The following is a 22894-nucleotide window of genomic DNA, read 5'->3' on the forward strand; positions in this document are numbered from 1 at the left end:
TCCAGCGCTTCCTGAATACCACAGAAAACACTGGCCCTGTCTTCTCTAAGCTCAGCGAATGTGGGACAGGGGGCAAAGTAGAATGGGCTCATTCTCCAGGTTCCTTCTATTTGCATGCATATTTTATTGGGTTTTCAAAGAAGCAACTCATGAATATCATAGAAGAACGTGTGTGTGTTTTGTAGGAATATTACATTTTAAGTTGTTTATGCTTATGGGGGTGAATAGGGTGAGATGTTTCATATATAATCCCACTCTGTGTCCCCCCTGGTTAGGTACTGTTGGCTTATTTAAAAGAAATTTAATTCTCAGTCTCTGAATTTGAGGGAGTTGGGAGATAAGTTGGAAAGATAAGCATCTATGCATACAATAATTAAAGAACAACAAAAACAGTTTAGTTCATTGTTGGAGAGTAAGAATGTAGGGGTCTGAAAAGGGGGTTTCTTGTGAGCCGATATAGTCAGAAAGGGCTTCTTGGAAGAATGAGATTCCCGTTTTAGAATTAAATTTCAATTACATTGACATATATTGAATATATACTATGCCAGTCTCTGTTCTCAGTAATGGAACTAAAATTTGAGTGTAAGAAACCACATTGGTGTCTACGGCCATGCTACCCTGAACAAGCCCGATCCTGTCTGATCTTGCAAGCTATGCAGGGTCAGGCGTGGTTAGAACTTGGATGGGAGACCACCTAGGAACACCAGGTATTGTAGGCATAAAAAAAAAAAATAAGGGATTATAAACTGACAAGGTCTTTGTAATCTGTGAGGTCAACCAAGGGTTGCCTCGCCTAAAAAAATAAATAAATAAAAAAATAAATAAACCACATTGATATAATTCTCTTTGTAGAGGTTAGGCAGAACTACTTAAAACTTTTTGATAATTGTTTTCCACCAAACAGCATTATGACCACATTTTTTCTTTCTCTTTTAAAAACCAATTATTTCCTAACGTTTGCTTAGTTAAATTGTGATTCTCCTATGGACTTCTATACCTTCCGTAAGTGAGGATTTTGTTCAGCAAAATTTTCTCCTTTCTTGAGGCTATAGTTGTGGAAAGGAGTTCAAGGGTGCTTCTTCAAACAATGTGAGTCACCTAGCTCAGTAGCAGTTGTTCTAACAAGCAGATAGTTCAATTTTGCAGTTTGGGCTATCGAAAAATAATCCAGTACCATTTACCAGGTTGTTAGAGTCTCCAGTATTTATGCCTCAAATAAACTTTTATGGCCAGTGTGCAGAGGGTTGCTTTTGTCTTTGGCTTGGATCCAGTCACACAGAGTGGGAACATCATGATGTGTCATTAGAAATGCAATCCAAACTGCTCATCAGTTGAACCAGCTCATATTTAGTGAAGTCACATCTGCTTTATGTCTGTGTTTGTTCAAGGATAAAAGGAAAGAAGCACCAGGCCTCCTTTATGTTCCCACGTTTTCATCTAGCAGGCGAAGAGCATGGGAGGTCTGTTGTCCGTCATTCCTGGATAACATCAAAGCCTGCTTGTTCTGGTCATGCCGGCTGCTAATCTGTAGGCAGCATAGGCCTCTGTGACCCTTGAGAACATTTATAACGTTGCTACCTGGGAACTATTTCTCACTTCCGCAAAACATTGTATCCGAAAAAAGTTGCATCTACCATCATTTGGGTAACTCTTAACAGAAAACTTCGGACAATCTATAAATGAATAGCATTTTCCCTGCAACAGTATTTTCCTCCATACTTACATTTTCCTTTTAAAAGATCATAGTAACCACTGTCTAAATAAGGCCATATAGATGTCAAGACAATCAAGAAAAGAGAGTACATTTCCTTTTGCCTCATTGTTTTTGTTTTATTTTTGGGGCATATCACAAATAGAATCCAGTTAAATTGCAGGTTCCTGTGACTGTGTCTTAGATCTCCTGTTTCTGGTCAAACTGTTCCACACTTACGATAAAATATTCAGGTTGTATCAAAGATTGTGGGGTTTTATTCAGCAGCTAGGAATTAATATAACTGGTATTTATTCATTTCTTTTATTTATTCATCTGTGTGTTCATTCATTCAGGAAACATTCACTGAGCACCTACTAAGCGCCAGGCATTCATCAGGTGGTGATATACTATATAGAAAAATAAAGTAGGGTAACAAAGAGTGCAGGCTGGAAAGAGGTTGCTTTTTTATAGTGCAGGGAAGTCCTCACTGATCTTTGGGTCAAGGCCTGAAGTAGGGGAGAGAGTTGATTATACAGAAAATTTGGGGAAGAGGTGAAGGCAGAGGTACATCAAGGTTAAAGGCTCTGAAGTGGGGTGTCCTGGATAAGTGCCAGGACCAGTAAGCAGAAAGAGTGGTTGGGATGGGGCTAGGCAGTGGCCTGGGAGTAACAGGTGAGGTTGGGAAGGTCATTGGGGGTGACAGAGGCAGAGAGCCTTTGGAGGGTTTGAGCAGAGCTGACAGGACCTGACTTTGGAGAATCAACAGTCAGAGGGACAGAAGCAGAAAGAGGGAGACTTGTTAGCAGGCTATGGCTGTAGCCAGGTGACAAATTATGGTGATTTTAGATTAGGTCAATGAGTTGGTAAGAAATCAGATTTTAGATGTATTTTAAACGTAGAACCTATATGGGTTAACTGAACACATACTGTGTGCTGGACACTATTCTCTGGGGTTTTTACATGACCATAGTGTTATAGATTTCAGAGAAAAATTTTTCCCAGAAAATACTGTGCTAAAATACTTACATTCGATAAAATAAAGAGTAAGTGTAAGCTTAAGTGTTTCAAGTGTAAGCTTGATAAAGTTTTACATGTATAGCTTCACATAGCCACCATCTGGTTCAAGATATAAAATATTTCCAGCTCTCGAGAGGTTTCCTCACGCCCTGCCCCCCGCGTCAGTTCCTCTACTAAAGTTAATCACTGTTTTTACCCTCATCACCATAGATCAGTTTTGTCTGTTTTTGAACTTTATATAAATGAAAATATATCATGCGTACTCTTTTTAAAATTAAAGTTTTTATTGCAATATAATTCACGTATTATAAAATTCACCATTGAAAGTGTACAATTCTGTGTTTTTTAATGTATTCACAAGTTTGTACAACCATCACCACTTCCCAATTCCAGTACTTTTTCATCACCCGAAAAAGGTATACCCATTTACTTCCCATTTCCCTCCTCCTTCTACTGCTGACAACCACTAATCTACTTTCTATTCCTGTGGATTTGCCTATTCTGGACATTTCATATAAATGTAAACATATAAGCCTTTTGTGACTGACTTCTGTAGAGTAATGTTTTTAAGGTTTATCCATGTCGTATCATGAATCGGTAAATCATTCCTTTTTATGGCTGAATAATATTCCATTGTGTGGATATACTACATATGTTATGTATCTTCAATTAATGAAAATTTGGGTTGTTTACAGTGATTGGCTGTTATGAATAATGTTGCTGTACACATTCATATACAGGTTTTTGTGTGGACATACGTTTTTAATTCTCTCGAGTCTCTACCTAGTCTATACATACTCTCTTATAGCTGGCTTCTTCTGTTTAACATTATGTCTGTGTAATCCACTGATGTTGTTGCATGAAGCAGCAGTTCATTCTTTTTCTTTACTTCTTAGGATTCTGTTCAGTGGACATACCACAATTTATCCATTCTTTGATGTACATTTGAGTGGTTTACAGTTTGGGGCTATGACGAGTAGTACCACTGAATAATGTCAACATTCTTTACATGTCTTTCGCTGAGCAAAAGCCCTCATTTCTACTGGGCAAATACACAGAAGTCGGGTTGCTGGGTTGTTCTTCCTTTTCTTTATCTGTCTTTCTGCATCATGCCGGCATGCTTGTTTGCGTTGGTGCTGGGCACTCCCTTGGCTTCTTGCAGACATGTTGGTGGAGTTCCTCCCTGCCTGGGCACATATTTAGGATTGACAACTCTTTCTGTTTCTTCTAAAGCCTCTTGTAACAATCTTCTTCTTTCTTATGTAATTTTTTTCCCCTGTTGATTAATAGAGCAGTTTAGCTCATGGCTGCTCTGACTCACTATGTTTGTACAGTTACCAGCTTGAAAGTTTAAGGTGGTGTATAATGGTGCATTCTCTTACAGTCATGGTTGCTATGGGTTTTTGAGGGGCCTAGATCCCTCTCAGAATCTGATAGAAAATCTGATAGAAAATGCACCAGTGAAGACACATGTAGTTTTTCTTATATTTTTTAGGGGGTTTGTGGACCTGTATGAATCCCATCCAAATGTGGGTTTGTAGTTCCCAGATTAAGCACCTTCTCTATTTTGTAATGCCTTAAAAATTCAATACTCTTTAACCTTCCCTGGATTCTTTAAAATCTTCTACTCTAAGCTGTCACTATCAAATGATGTAGAGCTATGAAGGACCATATATGCATAGATATAAGTCTGGCTAATGCAGAGATCCTGACCGAAGTGGCAAAAGAGGTAAGAATTACCAGCACTTAAAAGTCATTGTAATTGTTGTGGACTCCTCATTCTAAGTTCTTCTAGCATTTGAGAACTTTTCTAATTGTATCCTTTACAACATCTGTTAAACTGCTTAACTAGAGATTCAAAGGAATACATTGCAGTTGAGCTGGATCCTCCGAGCCTCAGGAGATATCGCCTGGGCCACAGGGACAGCTGGTATCCAAGGAGGATGTGCATGTCCTCCCTCTATCCACCTCCCTCCCTGGGAGTCTTCCTTCCTCAAGTCTGGGTTTCCTGTCTCACATTTTCTTAATGGGTGAATAATTGGGTGCTACTCAAACACAGAGTCCATGGAAAGAAGATATATGGACCAAATGAAGTAGATAAATAGTCCATAATAAATTAGATCTTTTCCATAGAAAGATGATTTTTTTTGGTTTAAAATTTATTGGTTTAAAATTTTTATATGAGTAATAAAAAGTACAAAGTAAAAACCATTTTTCCTCCTCTTCATGCCCACTTCCATTCCTCAAAGATAACCACTATTAAGAGTTTATCTTCCCAGAGTTTTTATCAAGCATATAAAAGCATGGTATAGATTTGTTTGGTTTTACAACACTGGGATCACATTACACAGTGTTGTGTAGCTTGCTTCTTCCATTTTGCAGGGTAGTGCAGACGTGTTTCTGTGTGTATGTGCTGATCTACTTATCTCTTTCCTTATCATTCTTTACTAATGCATATTTTCCTCTCCTTAATTCATTTTCAGAGTAGGCAGTTGGTACCTTAACCTCCAAAGACCAATAAGTATTTTTTATAACTCATGGATTTTAAAATATTTGTGCTCTAATCCACTTCAGTCATTAATCTTGATGTTCGGATACTCTCATCTTTGTTCAGTGGGAACCTCTTCAAGTCCATTTGGTGTGACTCAGTAGCCTTTTTGGCTTCTTTACTTTCATGTATTCCAGGATATTCTTTTCTCCAAATTAAAATTAAATTTTGGATTAAGCCCCAATTTTATTTCATGCTGTATTTAAGAAAATTTGCCTTGTTAGTTTTAATCAGATCTACTTGCTGCACTTCTGGGTATGCCTTATCAGTCAATCACCAAATATTTTTGAGAGCTACCATGTGCATGATGCCAGCTAGATCCTGTTATGTAGCAAACAAATCACCCTAGTCTTGTTCCTCCTATATCAAGTAAGCCACAACCCAAGCAACAAAAATAAATCCTTATGTCTTCAAAATGTTATTTTAAGAAAATTTATGGAAAATCCATGATCCATAGAAAAGTAAGCAATTGAAGGCCGTAAACCATATAGTAATTCATTTTTTTTCAGTTTTATTGTGTAATAAATTACAAACAATAAAATTTACTCACTTTAAGTACTCATTTTAATGAGTTTTGGTGAATGTATACAGATGTGCAACTAACACTACAATCATACTTCCATTACTCTCAAAAGTTTCTTCTTGCCTCTCTGTCTCCACCCTCATTTCCAGGCAACCAATGACCTTTGGATGATATAATTTTACCTTTGCTAGAATTTCATATAAATGGCATCACATAGATGTAGGCTTTTGTGTTTGGATTCTTTCATTTAGCATGGTGATTTTGAGATTCATCCACACTGTTGCATGTTTTAGTAATTCAGTCTTTTTTTTTTTTTTTTTTGCTGAGTAGTATTCCATTGTTAGATGTACTACCACATTTAGAGTTGGATTGCCCCTCCCCCCCTGTTTTTTGGGGCTATTATAAATAATGCTGATATGAATATTTGCACATAAGGCTTTGAGTGGACATATGTTTTAATGCTCTTGAGAAATACCTTGGAATGGAATTGCTGAATCATATATTAAGTGTACATTTAACTTTGCAAGAAATTACCAAAATGTTTTTCAAAGTAGCTGAACCATTTTTCATTCATAAATGAATGGGGGTCTGATTGTATGTATGTATCATATATGGGAGTTCTGGTTGCCCTACATCCTCACCAACACACGGTATTGTTATTTAAAAAATTTTTTAGCCTTTTTAATGGGTGTATACTGGTAAGTAATTCCGGTTTTAATCTGCATTTTCCTAAAGACTAGTTAAGATCTTTTAATGTGCTTGTTGGCCTTCTATATATTGTCTTTGTGATATGTCTGTTTATATCTTATTGGGTTGTGTGCATTCTTTAATTAAGTTGTAAGAGTACTTTATCTATTCTGGGTTCACGTCCTCTGTTAGATGTGTTTTGCTTTTGCAATTTAAGTTTAAGTAGAGTTTTGATAAGAAAATGTCCTATTTATCTATATTTTTATTTGAAATAAAAAAGATTTAACCTTATCCAAAGAAACTAACAATGCATTTTAATCGCATTTTTATAATTATGAAAAGAAAGAAAAAACTAAAGAGTAAGTTCAGAGAAATGATAAAGGAAATTTTGGAAAAAGAGAAATAAGAGAGGTTAAAAGGAAGAAGATGATTAGGAAAACAGAAGGAAATAGAACAAAAAAAGAATAGAATGAGAGAGAACCTAAGAAACGGAACAAGACAACATCAAACAACTTTAAAATTAAAGAGGAAAAAAAGAATAGTTTGGAAAGAAGAAGAGAAAAAAAATGCAGGGAGAAGAAAATGCCATAACTGTTCCTTATATTTCCCACGTCCTATCTCCTGCGTCAGCCACTCTGCTTTCTTATCTGTACGTTCTCTACTTTTCATTTCCAGGCTGCTTTCTGGAAGTCCCACCTTTCCTTTCACTTCCCAGTTCTTCAGTATTTTACTGCTTTGCCTTTCAAGTGTACAAAATAGCTGGGTTGTGTGTGTCCTTTCCATCTTTAGAGTATAAAAGCACAGACTTTGAAGTTAGTTGTTTGGTTTGAATCCTAGCTCTGCTTCTTACTTACTCTGTGACCCTGGGCAGAACCTAATCTTTAAGCACCAGCTTTGCCATCTGTAAAGTGGGAATAAAACTAGTACCTGTTCACGTTTTTCTATGAAAATGAAAGAATTTTTGTGAATCTCTTACCACAATGTTTAACCATTCAATGTTAGCTGATATCAGTGTGTGTGTTTGTTTGTGTGTGCGTTGGGTGAGGAAGTTTTTCTTGGTTATCATTCCTTTTACCTTTGATTGTTCATCTTTTTTTTTTAATCTGGGAATATTTTACCAAACAAAAATACTTAAATGACAAACCAACATGCTTCTGATGCTCTGAGATATAAACACAACTGTATTTGTTCATCTGGGATGTAGAGTTAGGAGTAATAATAATGAATATTTACAGAGTACTTTAACTTTGAGTATTTTAAGCTAGTACTGACAGATATTTGGTGGTAGAAGACTTTTACAGGGTCCAGGGCTGGAATTTCCTGATCTCTATAATAGATGCCAAACCAAACTACAGTGTGGTAAATACAGCTGAGGCAGGTGAGACTTCTGAGTTTTTATCAGTAAATACAGGACACGAACTCTATCCTTCATGCCAATCACCTCTGCCACAATTCCCACCATGAAACAGAAGGTGGTGTTTGGAAGGGGCCTCCTTATCAAGGCAAAATCCCTTCTGCAGCATGTCGTGTCTGTCTCTGCCTGAACACTGCTGTTCAGGTTTACTTGTCTCTGATTAATTTGTATTTTTTTGACTTTTCCAACTGCTGGCAAGAGTTTCCTTACATTAAACAAAATTTTGCTCTGATTCTTAGCTCAATATAGAAAAAAATTTCTTTTCTCTTTTACATGTAGGTCTTCAGCTGTATACAGTGAGATTATGCCTTCTCTTTGTTTTCTCTGTTAGGCAGCATTTCCCAGTTCCTACTATTACTGATTTCTATATTTTGCTTGCTTTCCCGTTTGCCTAACTTCAGACACAGGCTACTTTGTTAGGGTGCCACTTAAAATGTGGCACCTGTAACTGAGCCTAATATTCCGGATGTGTATCATTGAGCCCAAATAGTCTGGATGTATTCCTACTTCCTGTGGTTGAAACTCCATTCTTCTGTTAATCAGCCTACAATGACTATGTCTGCTTTTTCAGCTCCCACATCATAGTATTCATTTTTTAAATATTTGGGGTGTTCATATACTTTATTGTTCAAACCAGCACACTTTTGAGAGTAAAAGAGGACACAGTTATTAATTAGGCTCAGGCAATAGGCATAAACCAGAATTTTTCTGGGCACACAGGGATGTATGGTCACTTTAATTATATTAAGTTGAACTCAAAGCTAAGGTCTATGCCTTTAAAAAAAACAAAAAACAAAAAATGTTTTTAATAACCATGGTGCTCCCCTCTATAGTATATATAAGTAGTTGAATTTTTTCTGAACATAAACACAGAACTTCATATTTAGGCTTCTTTAGAGTTTAATAGTGTTAATGTTTGTCCTGTTATTGAAATCTAGATTTTTGTCTGTCAAATTAGCTATTTCTCCCCCTTCTTCTTCATCATTTGAAAATTTGATAAACAATTTTCCTGCATATTCTTAGCAGATGTTACCAGTCTAAACAATTCCTTCCCCAGATCCTTAGCACCAATGCACTTTACCCTCACAGAGCTTTCAGGCTCCTGTGGCAAATTGAGAACTGAGATCTTAGTGTGCTCCCTTCTCAGGTATTTGCATTTTAATAGGAGATAGACTGTAAGGCCTTTCAGAGCAGAAAGAACAGATATCTAATGATTGTTTCTCTGGTAACTTGGCAGGAGTTTCCTTCTGCTGATTCTGAGCATCTTACACATACCAGATAATAGATACTGAATGTAGTCTCATGCAAACAGGTTAACTAATAAATATAACATTTTATATTACAAACATAATATAAAAGATAACATTTGAGAGATAGGTGCCATAGTAAAGGTAGAGGTCAGTCAGAGTGGGGTAAAAAGATTTTTAAAAGGTCATCTTCCTGTTCCATTGTAATTGCCTATATAAAAATTTTATGGGGCAATTAATAAAAGGATAGTTTTTATGGATTTCAGAAGTCATTGATCGAACAAAAGAAAGTTCTCTTGGTTATCTCAATTTCTTTTCCTCTTGCCCACAGGATTTCTCTCTCCCTCTCTATCTCTTTATGTATATATGTATATATACCTAAAATTAATTTAAATTTTTTCAGTTTCTTTAACCCTAACCTGTGCACATGTGACTTTCAAACACTTTTTATTGCAACTCTAAGAAATACATTTTACATTATGATCCACCATGCATATACATGCACACATATATGTATTCATATGTACACACACACACCAGATACAAATTTCTTGAAAGAGTACCTGTTACTTGCAGTGTTCTCTATTTCCCTTCTCTTTCTTTTCTGTTCCATTCCATTCCATCTCATTTCACTCGACTCTATTCAAAAAAGATGATTGAGACTAAATAGATTGATCTTAAACCTGGTTTGCACAATTACAGTTTGTAAAACACTGCTCTAAAGTTATTGTCCATTGACACCTAAACTATTTATAGAGGTAGATGCTTTATGGTGATAATAATCAATGGAAAGCTAGTCTCACTTGGGCATAAATCAACAATAACAATAATTAGGACTCCATGATCTCCTTCGTTCTTATGGAAAAATCTCCACTCACAGAGGAGCTAGCACAACAAACTGATTTTGCTTTAGGTCTCCCATATGAGAATAGTAATTAATTCAGTCACTAGACAATCAACAGTAAGCAATTATTCAATCTAAATAACTCAATTATGTAACTATAACTTGGCATAAAATAGCTTATGTTACACTTTTAAAAAAAAATTAGGCCAGAAGTTATTATTGTGATGCTAAAATTGTTTTAAAAAGGCAAGCCTATCTCTATAAAGTTAATTCACCTGTATTAACAGTTTAATTTTTTAGCTATTCAAAATAATTGCTTTCCAAGTGAAGGACTTGAGGCGTAAAATTCCCTGCCCAAGTGTTTCTAGCTTCTTCTTCGCCAGTTCGATTGGGTCCTATTTACAGATAATCAGATAGTCTCTTTTAAATACATTTTCGGGTTCTTGTAGGAGAAGTTTATCACCTTTTGGAGTATGAAACCAGGGAAAAGCTAGACTATCATGTTGTATGTTTTAATTTAAGTGAACATACTTAGATGTATTTTTTTGTTTTAATTTGAGAAATATTGAGTGTCTTTTATTAAATGATGACGATGGGCTTTGGAGACACATTGATCTGGATTGAATCTAAAAACTAGCTTTGAAACTGTAGGGTAGATCTGTAAAATGTTCCAAATTTCTCTTTCCTCATTTATAAAACTAATACTTACCTCAAAGAGTTTTTAGAAGAATTAAATCAGGTAATGTATGTGGTAACTTCTGATATATAGGAAATACTGTAGAAATATATACTTATAAATAAATAAAAATACAAATAAACATATAAAATATGTGTATAACTATTATACATATGTTGTCTGCATATGTGTATGCATACACATATACATATGCATATTAATACACACATTTATGTATGGACAAATTCATTTTCTTTTCTTTTAGACTTGATGTTTTTGTAGTGGGATTTAGAGACTTGCATATTGATTTCTGAGTCAGTCTGCTTATTACACTTTTTTGATTATCAGTGTTAATATGACACTTTGAGAATGAGAAAATTAATTGAAAAATTATACATTAGATAGAAATTTAACTTACATCTAGCGTAATGGTTTGCTTAATGCTAAAGTTAAACCTTGACAAGAATGAAAATTAGTATCAATGCATTTGAATTTTATTTTTCCTCCCTACTCCAAATGAAGCAAAAAATAGTTTCATTTCTTTTTCAGTATTTACTCATTAATGTATGCCTCAGGTAATTAATATTTCTTGAGACTAAGATTTTATAACATTCTTATGGATGTCTTAACATTTATTTAACTATATATACACATGTGGCATATTTTCCATGGAAAATCATTCATTAGTTTCTTTTGAGGTATTACAACTGATGCATTTATATATATATCTTCATAATATTTTCTAGACGTTGTATTTGTTGCAAGACTGATAGTATAGAAACCTAGACAGATCTTATTTTCCGGCCAATGTTTTTTTCAAGGTTTATGCTTGCTAAATACATTAATAAATGCATAATAAATGTCTTAACAAACCAATCTTTAATTGAGCAAATTATTGTGAGGAAAGAGGTAATCTTAGTATTTGGTAGTAAAAATGCTATTTTTTGAGGAGATCTTGTCATCATAATCAAATTGAAATGAGGTAGGGATGTCAGATGGATGATGTCTTAGGGTATTTAAGGCTGTTTTATAGAAGCCAGATTAGATTTGTTCTAAATGACCTCGAGGTGTGTATGTGTAGAATTATGAACAGTGTTTCAGGTGAGACAGAGTTTGCTTCAATTTGACACACCTGCTCCCAAAAGGCGCATTGCATAGCGGCAGAATATTGAATTGAGTTCAGAGGATCTTAGTTAAAATTCCTTACCAACTTGTGGACTTAAGAAAAGTCTTAGTTTCCTTCTCTGGAACATGGAGAAAATGATCCTTAAAACGGTTATTGGGAAGATCAAATGATCTTTATTATCAACATGTAGTGCTCTTTATAGATTACAAAGTGCTCCATGGTTGTAAACTGTACTGAGCAAACCAAATCATATTAATGTCCCTAAAACCCAGAGACCAGAGAGTTACCTGTCAGGCATTCGAGCACCCTGTGTGTGGTTGAACTTGTTCATATTTATAATTTATTTTAATCTAGAGATCCTATCACAAAGGATGTAGGCAACTCACTCTTTATTTCAGAGAAGGGAAAGGTCAGATTTTTATCGGAAGCTCCTTTGAGTTCTAACATTTTAGTAGTCTACAAGCCAGTAACTACAAAGGTCCATTTCTCTCCCTCTTCAGTATTAAAATAGTTAACTTTTGCCTAGAGAAAGTTATCCTGCAGTATTCATGGTTGCCCATGCACGTGTTGTGATACATTTAAATGTTTCTTAAACCTGTAATAAATTCATCTTTGGCCTTTTTAAAATTCTAGAAAACACTTTCCCTCTTAGATACCCTCCCTACACTTGCCTTATGCTATGATCACAGGAGGTAGAAGTTTAGTTAGAAATTTGTACTTAAGCTAAGAGTTTTACACAAACACTCTGCTTCAGGATGCGTTTCTTAGGAAAAGTGAAAAACAGAGAGCTACAGCGATATTTTAGGCTTGTGAGTCCCTCTCCCCTGACCAGTTCTGAATTCTAATTGCCCTTGTCTGCCTGTTCCTTACCCCAGGGAGAGTTTGCTTACCACTTTCCGTTTTATCACTGGGAAGGTCCCATTGTCTTCATTTGAACTCTGCTGCATCCTGTTTATATCATAAAGAGAGAAAGAAAAGCTCCAGATGCCCTCCCTCCCCACCTTTCTCCACGTGGAGATAATAAAGCCCTTGGCAACCACTTTCTCTGTAATCAGTATGAGGTAATTTTACAAGCTACCATGAAAGAGCCGTTTGTTGAATGCCCGCTTTGTGACAGACATTTGCTGATGATTTAATATGTCTTGCCTCATTTAAACCTTACATCTTTAGGAGGGAAGAGAAATGAAACAGAAAGTGTTCCTTCCACCATTACCAGAGGAAGTTGCTGGCCACTATGTAACTTGAACTTTACATAGAATAGCCCCATGTGGAGTTCTCTAGACAGTTCTGGGGTGAAGAAATTGCATTAAATACAAATAAGAAAATGCTTTTGTAGGTACAAAGCAAAACATTTCAAAGCTACTTAGATAGGTATTGTAAGTGGAGGTTTTGACTGGTTTCCTGCCAGATTTACCCAGAATCATGTGGGAAGATTAGTTATTTGATTTATAGCGTTACATGCTGTACATTTTGTGCTCCACACCATTTGAATGGCTTTCCTATTCCTTCCATCCACTAGCATTTATAAGCCTGCTAAAGATGCCACTGACTCTTTCAGTTTAAAGTAAACACTTCTGGGCTGAATTTCCTTCCATAGTTGTAAAAAAATAAAAATAAATGTTCTAATTCTAAGGCACTGTTCTTATAATATTGCCTGACTAAACAGAGCACATTTTGTCATATCTGACATTTCTGAACTTCTGTAATTCTGCAAAATTGTTGACCTCAGGTCTTAAGATGAAGCTTTTAAAAAATTTTTTAACTCAAATTACTTCCTTTTATTTGTGCTTTTGGTGTTTGCTCTGTGAGGCCAACCTTTCCTTTTTAATTATTATTTGAGTCTTGAAATGCTGAAAAGATTGCTGTTACCTAATTAACAAACAACACCGCGACCCTTTCTAATTGGAAACCCCCCTAAAACTTATTTGTTAGCAGTATGTACACCTCTAATGTTTGAGAATGAGCAGGCCAAGGGACACTAGAGAGTTCATTTTAGAAGAATGGTGAGTAGGGCAGATGAGAGTGTACAGCTCTGAGATAGTTGGATTTCTGCTTGCTGAAAAAGTGTGGGAGGCTTGTCTAGGGTTGTACCCATGTTGGTGTTAGTGATTATATTTGCGTATTTTAAAATGTATTACGAAGTAATGGAGGTTGCATCCACTACTCACTGCCATACTGTTGCAGGATATTTGAGAATTTTTATACAAAAATATATTGTGGCATCTTAAACCAAAGAGGCAAACACCTTTTTGTGAACTGGACACTTTGGGTTCAGGTTTAACCTGACAACTCTACTTTTTGTTGCTTTTTGCTGAGAGCTCTGTAATGGTTTAGTCATCTCTTAGTGAAACTAGTGCTGGACAAATGAAACAATATGAATAGTAATACCTTGCATTTATAATAGGGCTTTAAAGTTCATGGAGTACTTTCAAATAGATTATCTCTTTGCATATCTCAGCAGCCCTGTGGATTAGGTGTGGCAGGTATTATTAATACTTTAATTGTGCAATAAATTGAGAATCAGACAAAATATGTGACTAGTGCAAGACCAGTATATTTTTTTCTAAAAGAGGCAGAGAGAATTAAACACACACACACGCAAACACAGAAACACACAAACACCCATTACCATCACCACCATCAACAAAAGCATTTTTACAAAAGTCTGTGTGTGCTCTACATTCCCTCCCGTCAACCGAAATAGTTCTGCAATATTAGTTTCCATGCATAATCAGATTGGTTACTTACTATTATATAAAATGAGATGCCACCTGTGGGAGGTTGCTGAGAAGGACCAAATACTAAGCCCTGCAACTAGAAAGGGCTTTTGAAATCTAAGGCTTTGTGTCTCAGACTGGGCGGAAGCTCGTTCATTTGTCCAACTTCACTTTTCCTCACCTTTCCCCACTGTACATCTAAGAGATTATTAAGCCTGTTGATTCTGCTGTTTTCTTTGAAATCTCTGGCTACTGTACAATCACCATACAGTCTAAATTCAAATCCTCACTGTTTCCCAGAATGCTGACAGTGGGCTTTCATGCTGGTCTTCTTGCCAGTCTGTTTACGTCACCTTTCACGTGGTGTAAGAGCTTAAAACGCTTTAAGAGTTTGACATCTTCTATGAGATAAAGTCCATACGCTTTACCCTAGCACATAGCTCTGTGCAGACGCTGACTTCAAATCAGTCCGTTTTCATTTCACAGCCTGGGCCATAGTTTCTCTGCAAGGTTAGCAGGTCTCTCAGCATTTGCCTTCTCTGCCTTTGTGCCGCCTTTGGCTCTTTTTGAAATACCCTGCCCTTCTGAGCTCTTGAAGCCCCTTGTCAATGAGCTAAATTGGGATTGGTTCCTCAAAACTTGGCCTGTGTCTTCTTCTTTGGGAAGGCTTTCTGGCTTCTTCTGGGAACCTGGCTACATGCGTCTTTGTGTTCCATAGCACCTCTCCATAGTTCTATTGCAAAACTTTAACGCATGGTGGATGCCTGTCTTACCCACTAGGCTGTGAGCTTTTTGAGGAGAGGGTCTGAGTTTTAGCAACCAGAAGCACAGCCTGACCAGTAAGCCTGAGTTAGATGAATGTTTTGCTTCACTTCACAATAACTTCAACCACAAGGATCAGGACCATGGCATGCACACTTTCTTTGCCAGCTACCCAAATATACCTCTAATAAGGAGTGCTATGGAGGTGGTCTAGAATTTAGGAAAATTATTTTCATTGTCAAAGAGTATTTCCTAATGAACTTAATTAGGAATTTGAAATAATGGAGAAGAACACAATTTATTCCTTTTCACACATGAAGAAATTCAGAAATATAGACTACAAATTAGAGTTTATTTATACTTGAATAAATAAGGATTTTAGTTTTTGCTGCACTGAATTTGGATACTTGCTTAATATAGGATGGTCAAAATAGTCTGCGTTAAATTGAGAGCACTCTTTGGAGATACCTGTAAACAATCTCCAAATTTGTTCTTGAAAAAAATTCGTATGTTCTTTGTAGTTGCTAACATATAGAAAATAATTTTTAGGGCGTATAAGATATGTTGTGAAGGAAAACAGTTTTCAGGTCTGATTATTTGGTTTTCACACATATGTACCAAGTGGTGATTCCTGTGTCATATTGTAATTGTAATTGTTTCTCAGCCTACTTTTGGTAGTTAGAAGGTGTCTGTTTTTTGCTACCTATAAAATATTTAATCACCTACATGAATAACTTTTTAAACCAGAAATTAATAATTAGTTTTCTGTATAGCTTCATGTGTGTATGGGGGAGAGAGGAAGAGGCAATCAATAGAATTTGCGTTTATAATTACAGACTATATTTAAAAAGTTATTATTTCTTCTGAATTTTTAAAATTCCTCCAAAAATTTGCAGTCACAAGTAAATGAAATTTGAAGAGATCAAATCCATCTTAATTTTATAATTAATTTAAAGAGAATAATAAAATGAGCATGTATAATATAGTAAAAAAAATGTGGCTTAAATGGATATTTGAGTTGATTGAGTTTTATTTTGTGATACCTATTAGAAAAATAAGAATGATCCTAAATGTTATGGCAGCAACCAAAATAAATTTGTCATGTCGAATTCATACAATATTTTGTAAGAAAAATGAAAATAATATTTGGATAATCTATATCATTACTCTTTTATAATAGAATATTGGGAATTAACATTTGTTTTAGATTGTAATCCATTCCACAAACATGCAGAATCATTAGCATATGGAAGAATTCTTTAGTCAAGCTTCTATTTTCCTCATTAAAAAGAAAAAACATATTTTGCTTTTTGATCTTGACATATCATTATATTATTTCACTGCAATTTCCTATCTTGATATTGAGTAGTAGAGTTCAGACTATAATCTTTTTTTTTTTTTTTTTTTTTTTGGTAAACATCTGTGTTTAAAATAGATGAACCTTTTTTGTTTTTGTTTTGCTTTGTGTCTTCCTTATAACACACTGCATCTCAGATTTCTATATCATATTCATTTCAGTTATGTGGAAACTTACGGAATGAATGACTGAAATGTGATTGTTGTGATTACTCTGATTCTATGTTTTTCGTTCCTTTGATATCAAAGATAGATACCATTAGTAAGTAATTCATTGTGCAAGGTTAGGTAAGGCAGAGAAAATCACTAACATCATTCAATTTGCTTTTTGAGACCAGGTACTCCATTATAATTAAGAAGTGCCTTCTAATATAATGATTGCATTGGTTCGATTTCTCTATAAATTGTACGAATTAAAGTATCCTTTAAGAAACTTAAACTAATGAAGAAGTGGGTATTGTACAGTTTAAAAAGTTATTTGAAAAGGGTGTTATAGAGAAAATTTAAGAGTTGGTTGGAGGATGGGCTAGATAACCTTTAAATGTTCTTTATTCTCAGGGATTCTGAGATTCCGATGCTAGGCTAAAAGAAAATCTAAGAAATGCTGGTCACCTTAGTTACAGTGTTTTTGTTTGTTGTTTTGTCATAGACTGCCTCTTTAAGGTATGTCCTATGAATCGATATTCTGCCCAGAAACAATATTGGAAAGCTAAGCAAGCCAAACAAGGGAACCACACAGAGGCAGCCTTGCTGAAGAAATTACAGGTAAGGGCCAGACTTTGATTTGTCTGGTTTAGGCTAGACCAGGTACAGCAACAACAAAAGCTTGGTGATTTTACTCAATACACAGAGATTTACAATAGTTGTAGCAACACATTGAAACTGGAAGGGACTTTTAATGTATAGGAGATGACTACTGATTTCCTGGTGTGTAGGTAGTACATTTCTGCTGCTACTTTTTAGAGATCACCTCAAACTGGAAACCAATTCAAAATGTCTATAGGAATATCAAATCCAGTTATATTTTACTTGGCATAGTACTAAATTTTTTTTCGAAAGGCTATGAAAAAAAAAAGTGTGGTGTTTCTGCTTTGGGCTGAGTGTCAATTTGATAGAACTTAATTTGTGTCATTAAAATTTCTGTTACTTTCAGAATTTAAACTGTATTTTGAGACTTGAAATTTACTTACTATCCTGGTTGGTTTCTCTACCAATATTCCTACTGAAAGTAATTTTTATGAGATCGAATTGCCTAGTGCTTTTCTGAAATTTCTAATTTAAAAGCAAGATATTGTTGGTTACATTTCAGCATTAAATTGAAAGAGTTATTACACTCTATTATAATCATGTATTTAATTATTATCCCCCACCCCCAAGCACCAAGAGTAAATCAACCGGCCTATTTTATTCATGGTTGTGGTCTTTTTTCCTAAAAAACTCTTATTTCTTTGTCAGTTATTATACTCTGTTTACTATGTTTCTACACTGAATATTTGATAATCATCTTATAGCATGCTGCAGAACTGGAACAAAAGCAAAATGAATCAGAAAATAAGAAACTGTTGGGAGAAATTGTGAAATACAGTAATGTTATACAAGTAAGTATCTATTTACTTTCTTTTAAAAGAGATGACTTTTATGGGTAACTTGCATATGATAGGAATGCCAAATAGCATTAATATTTTAGGATACAATAGTTGGTTCTTTGGTGGGAATTATAGATATTGTGATATTTTCAGTTGATACTCACCACACTATTCTATAATGGGAATAAGTCTGCTGTATACTCATAAAGAAGTGAACTTATCTAGATGTATGCCCAAGTTATTATACCAAAAGGAAGAAGATCAGGAAACAATTTCTAAAGGCCTGTAATAAGATAGTCCTTTAGTAATAATGGGACTAATGTATAACATACAAAGCTTTATCTTTTAATTTTATTGAGAGAAGAAAGTTTTTCAGTTGTGCTTTTAGATAGAAATCTTTGAGTTGTTATTAGAAAATCTCTCATTTCAATTAGTATTCACACTGATTTATCTCAGCTGCATTCCTTTCTTGTGCTTCACTTAGATCTTTTGGCTTTTTACTTGGTTATATGTTAAATATATGCCTCACCTTGTTCTGAAAAGAATGTAAGGCATTTTCAAAAATACACATAACAAAACAAAATAGACATAAATAAAGCAACTGGGTCAAAGGAAAAATAATGGCTGAATGAATAAGGTGAAGTCGGGGGTGAAGCATGTTTATAAAACTATGTTGTAAAGTCTGGTAAACTTTGGTTCGAAGCTTTTTTGTTGCCTACTTAGCTAGCTATAAAGGAAGCATAACATTACAGCATTCACAGAGGATTTCCATGACATAGAACTAAGTGAGAGGTCTAGTAACACAAACATTCCCAGGAAGAAGACCAGAGATGTGTTTTTCCAATGAGCTCTAATAAAGAGGGCACTGTTTTATATGGTAAACAATAATCTTAACAACTTCCTTACAGTAGATGCTACAATGAGGCTTTTCATAGAGCTCTTTTAAAAAATAATATCCTTTGATATTTTGTTATTGGCCAATGGTAAAATGCCAGAGCATAGTGCAGTCAAAGCAGTTTTCTGATGGGACAAGATGAGGGTACCTGGTTGCATCTGCAGCTCCTTGAATGTATGAGTTAATCTCATTATAGATTATGTCATGCCTGGGGCTGCGTGTCCCCTGGAAAATCCTCCATAAATAGAATTTCTCTTATCAAGTTTTGATCACTATTCAGTTTCAGCAAGTGGGGCTTATATTTTTTGCCAAGAATCTGAAGTGCAAATGTTTGGGTGGTCAGTTAGGGACAGAGATGGCCCATGAGGGTGTTCATTGGTTTACGGTAAAATGAGAACCAAGGATATTATAATGAGTTTTGCAAAAAAGCTGATTTATTTTTTTCATTTAAAGAACTGCTTGTTAGTTTGAGATAATTTCCTTCTTATACTGTGAGAATTGAAATGACCACTCTTTTTTGAAATGATTATAATAGATAGGAAGATTGTTTTAGTTTTCCTACTCAGTAGACTAGTGTTTTGGAAAAAAAATTTCCCATGGAATCCAAAAAATTTGAGAAATGATGCTTTTATGCCTGTCTAAGAACAGGGCGGGCTCAGCATCCTCTTGTGGAAGCTATGGTGCTTTCCTCTTCATGGGGGAAGGGTTTGGGCTGTCTGTGGGCAGCGATAGTTAATAATATTAAGTGGGTCAATGTATTATTTTAGTTTTGTGATTTTTCTTTAGTATATTCTGTTTTTGTGGCTTTGTAGGAATTGAGAAAGGATGTGGTTTGAGGGAACTTCCAGGTCTCCCTTGGAGAGCCTGGTTTTATTCTATTATTTATCAGTGGATGAAAATCATTCAGAGATGCCCCCTGGTTTGATTTCCTCATGTGCCCACTTTATTATAAAGCAGAATTGGGGGTGGAGGTGAGCAGGAACCCAAAGAAAGTTAACTAAGAAAGATGGTAGGTGTGGAGTCTGAAAAGAACTTCTTTATTTAATCTCTACCCTAAGATGTGTTACATAGGCATGTGATATATGCATAAACACACACATGAATTTAATAGAGTAGATCCAGGAATAAGGCAGTAATCCGTGTCTATTCCCTACAGCTACTGCATATCAAAAGCAACAAGTATCTGACTGTCAACAAGAGATTACCTGCTTTACTGGAGAAGAATGCCATGCGTGTGTCCTTGGATGCTGCAGGAAATGAAGGATCTTGGTTTTATATTCATCCCTTCTGGAAGCTGAGAAGCGAGGGTGACAATGTATGTAAATATAAAATTAATAGAAAAACAGTGCATACATAAAAACAATTTTTAATAAGAGAGAATCTAGAACGTAAAATGGAGGGAGTTTTCAATCTTCAACATATTATTTTTATGTTAATATCTTTAATAAGCTAAAAGTAATTATATATAGTAAAAATTGTGCTCAGGAATCATAAAAAGACAAAGTTCAGATTAATTTGAAGTCATCTTCTCAGCTAGAATTTGTGTCAAAGGACGGAAGTAACCTTAATATTGGCTGAGCCTTAGCAGAGAGAGGAAGAGTTTGCATCTCCGCCTAATCAAGAGGAAGCATGGCTGTCAGGAAAAAGAACTGTTCTTAGAAAGTGGTATCTACTCCTTTAAATTAATAGAGTAACACAGTGAATCATGACAATATTTCATTAACTAGCTCTATGGTTAGCTGTTTACAGTGTATACATCTTAATAGATGTGTAATGAATGAGGAACTGTAGATTGACACCTGCTCATTGATGACAATTAGATTTAATATATATTGTGGAATATATGCATATCGTGTCATGTAAATTTTAGTAATTGCTAAAATATTTTCTGCTACTTTATAGAATAAGGAACATAAAAATTATGTGATACAATTAATAGGATCGATAACTGATATTTTTGTGTGTAATAAATACCATAGCGGGTGACAGTCCCTAGCACATGGTAGATGCTCAATAAATGCTGGTTGACATTGAATACTGGATAATTTTCCTAAACAGAATACCTTACAAATATTGGCTCACATGATCACAAAAAAGTTGAGATTAAAAAATGAACATTATAAATTTAGAGCAATATAAAAAAATAACTATTCTGACAGTTTTCTCAATTAATATTTTGATTACATTTAAAATGTTTTGGATATTTCTTGTCTTAGAAATGTCTTCTTTTGTAGTGAACCTATTTTTCAAGTGAATTTTGAAGTACAAAGTCATTTCCACAGGATGCAAGCTTTATGGTTTAATTTGGTTAATAAATTATCTGGTGATATCCTCATTAGGTAAGGTTTGGGAGAAGCATGGCATGCAGGAATGTAATGCACTTTAAGATGAGTGTTGGATTTCTTAAGAAATAAGTCCTTTTTTCCTTTTGGCATCAAGTGATGTGTGCTGTAAGCATGACATATATTTTAATTTCATTAGGTAGTTAATTACAATCAACTCTCAATTATTCATGGATCAATTATGTTTATGAGCAACTTATGTTTGATACCCTTTCTTGTAATACTTGTTCCCCCTGTCCAGCCCCACACTGAGTAGTGTCCCTGTCTGTAGGTGGTCAGTGAAAACTAAGTGTCAAAACAAACAAAACCTGAGCTCAGGCTGTGAAGGAATGTGATGAAATTATTGGATAAATGGGGCCGTTAGATTAGCTATAGATTTTATTAATGCATTCTATCCTGTTTATTTATTCTATCTATTCTTTACCCTGCTCCCAAATGCCTTTACAGGATCAGCAGAGAGTTGAATGTAATGAACTATTTCAAATAATTAGTCGTATTGGGGAAATGAAAACAACCTACCACCCAAGCACTCCATCTTGGTTAAAATGGATAATGTAATTGTTAAACGCACTAAAAATTCTTCTTATATAGATGTGCTCCATAAAGCATGGCTGAAACAACCTTCCACATTGCTTTTTGCTGAAATGACTCACTGTTTTTGCTCGCCACTGTGTAGCTTTTGTATGTAATTAAGGATGCTGTGAAAGCATAAGCACATCCACAGCCCTATATTTGCCACATAAATGATTGTGTTGTAATGCTCATTTTCTTCCCTAGGAATAGGCAGCATTTTTCTAAAACATAAGCCTAAGTATTTTACTGAAGGCAAATGGAAATGCTATCACTTCATAACAAGAGGTTTAATTTTTGCTGATTTTCTTTAAAAGCATATTAAACTAAGAAGAAGAAATTGCAAAGTTTAAAGGACTTTTAAAATTATATTTTACTATTTAGTAATTAGTTAAGTTATGATTAGGTTGTAAATTTCCAATAAGGTGTTTGGTGACTAAAAGGAAATGCAAGAATGAGGCTGATGATAGTCTGGAGAGAAAAATGCTCATATCCTCAAAAATCAGTGGTTTCTACCATTTAACAACACCTTTGTCATGTCTTATACAATTCCAGAATAGTTTTGGGGGAAAACAGATTCATAGATTCCTTAACTTTCAGCTGTATATAGAAGCCCTTGCTTGCTGTTGAGTGGTTAGAAAGTCACTGGGGACAGCCTTGAGCAGAGTACATAAATATTTCATTCTCATGTATCTTCCAAAGATTTTTTTTTTTTTTTTTTTTTTTTGCAGAGCGCTGAGCTTTATTTACAAACATGTCACAGAATGCCCTTACCCCCCACCCTGGGTTCCCCGCTCTGTCCCCAGGAAGGAGACAGGCCTGGGCCTACCTGCCCGTCCAACCTAGGAGGGATAATTTGTCATTTTCAACTTTGATATAAGAAGACATTAG

General features: G+C 35.1%; 1 protein-coding gene and 1 long non-coding RNA gene across 2 annotated transcripts in view; one reads left to right on the forward strand and one right to left on the reverse strand.

Moving 5' to 3' along the window:
• ITPR2 (inositol 1,4,5-trisphosphate receptor type 2) overlaps positions 1–22894 on the forward strand; it is a 421207-nt gene that overhangs the window by 65161 nt on the left and 333152 nt on the right. Inside the window, exons 3-5 of the mRNA XM_039882456.1 lie at positions 17260–17375; positions 18122–18208; positions 20248–20406. Of these exons, the coding sequence (XP_039738390.1) occupies positions 17260–17375; positions 18122–18208; positions 20248–20406 (362 nt within the window). The remainder of the gene's footprint in view (positions 1–17259; positions 17376–18121; positions 18209–20247; positions 20407–22894) is intronic.
• Positions 3781–12913, reverse strand: LOC120618338 (uncharacterized). Its single transcript, XR_005657222.1, has 3 exons — positions 12666–12913; positions 9693–9768; positions 3781–3986 (listed from the first exon to the last, which is right to left on the reverse strand). It is a non-coding gene; the product is annotated as an uncharacterized LOC120618338 (long non-coding RNA).

This window comes from Pteropus medius, unplaced genomic scaffold (genome assembly GCF_902729225.1).
Source record: "Pteropus medius unplaced genomic scaffold, Ma_sr-lr_union100, whole genome shotgun sequence".
Classification (NCBI taxonomy): domain Eukaryota; kingdom Metazoa; phylum Chordata; class Mammalia; order Chiroptera; family Pteropodidae; genus Pteropus; species Pteropus medius.